This window comes from Aplysia californica, unplaced genomic scaffold (genome assembly GCF_000002075.1).
Source record: "Aplysia californica isolate F4 #8 unplaced genomic scaffold, AplCal3.0 scaffold00241, whole genome shotgun sequence".
NCBI classification, from domain to species: Eukaryota; Metazoa; Mollusca; class Gastropoda; order Aplysiida; family Aplysiidae; genus Aplysia; species Aplysia californica.
This window is the reverse complement of record NW_004797511.1, coordinates 718,914-719,790: the sequence shown is the minus strand read 5'-3', so window position 1 is coordinate 719,790 and position 877 is coordinate 718,914. Positions and strand designations below refer to the sequence as shown.

Genomic DNA, 877 nt, shown 5'->3' with positions numbered 1-877 from the left:
AGCAACCGCCAATCACCTACATAGAGTTTCAGAGGGTAAGAGAAAGAATGGGAGGTGGACACGGAGTGAGAGAGAGAGGGGGGGGGGAGACAGACAGAGAGAGATGTGGAAGAGATTATGAATGTGAAACTGGAGAGAAGACAGTGGTGTAACAAATGTTAAAAAAGAAGAGTACATGGGGGAGAAAAGAGAGACAGAGTGGAATGGAGTGGCACGAGAGTTATAGATAGAGGGATACATTTGAAATAAACAGAGAAAAGGAGAGGGGCCACCCAGAGGAAGGGACAGAGAGAGAAGAGAGGGGGAGAGAGAGAGAGAGAGAAGAGAGGGAGAGAGACAGAGAGACAGAGAGACAGAGAGAGAGAGAGGTGTAAGAAATACACAAGTTATTCGTGTAATAACATACGACACACGAATATCGTACACAGCTTTTGTGAAGGATAGAAATGGGGAAATAAAAGGATAGGAAGACAAATTGAGAGAGAACGAAAGAGTCATTAAGACGGTTAACACACCCAATTCGTTAATTATCCTTCTAAAGCCAAGCATGCAAGCATTGATGAGTTCACATCAAAATGTGTGAGCTTTATGTTTACCATAACCAATATCCCTGACAGATCTGTGGGTGGTACGAATAGATCTGGACCACTGTCTGCAGCCTGGCGAGGAACTTGGAAAGGAGACATGGTGGCCCTTGGGTTGTTTGCCATAGCGTATGTTGTTGTTTCAACGTCGTCTCGGTCTTCCGCTAGTTCCAATGCCGGGTGGTGTCATGAGTTGTGGGTATTTCAAAATGTGTGATGTATTCGTTTATCTACTTGCTTGTGATGGGTGGGAAAAATAGAACAGAAACAACAACAAAACAAAAGGTACGAGT

At 44.2% G+C, this 877-nt stretch overlaps 1 protein-coding gene and 1 long non-coding RNA gene across 3 annotated transcripts in view; one reads left to right on the top strand and one right to left on the bottom strand.

The window, feature by feature from the left end:
- LOC101849293 overlaps positions 1 to 717 on the top strand; it is a 14,566-nt gene extending 13,849 nt beyond the window's left edge. Inside the window, exon 3 of the long non-coding RNA XR_004858634.1 lies at positions 618 to 717. This is a non-coding gene — a long non-coding RNA (uncharacterized LOC101849293). The remainder of the gene's footprint in view (positions 1 to 617) is intronic.
- Positions 1 to 730, bottom strand: part of LOC106012009 — a 14,832-nt gene extending 14,102 nt beyond the window's left edge. The window contains exon 1 of one of the 2 annotated variants that reach the window (XR_004858633.1): positions 597 to 685. Coding sequence is in view for 1 of the 2 variants with exons in the window: in XM_035970249.1 (XP_035826142.1) it covers positions 597 to 710 (114 nt within the window). In the remaining variant the exon portion in view is untranslated. Of the gene's footprint in view, positions 1 to 596 lie in introns of both variants that reach the window. The other variant, XM_035970249.1, reaches the window with a different exon arrangement.
- Positions 731 to 877: the final 147 nt, after the last annotated feature.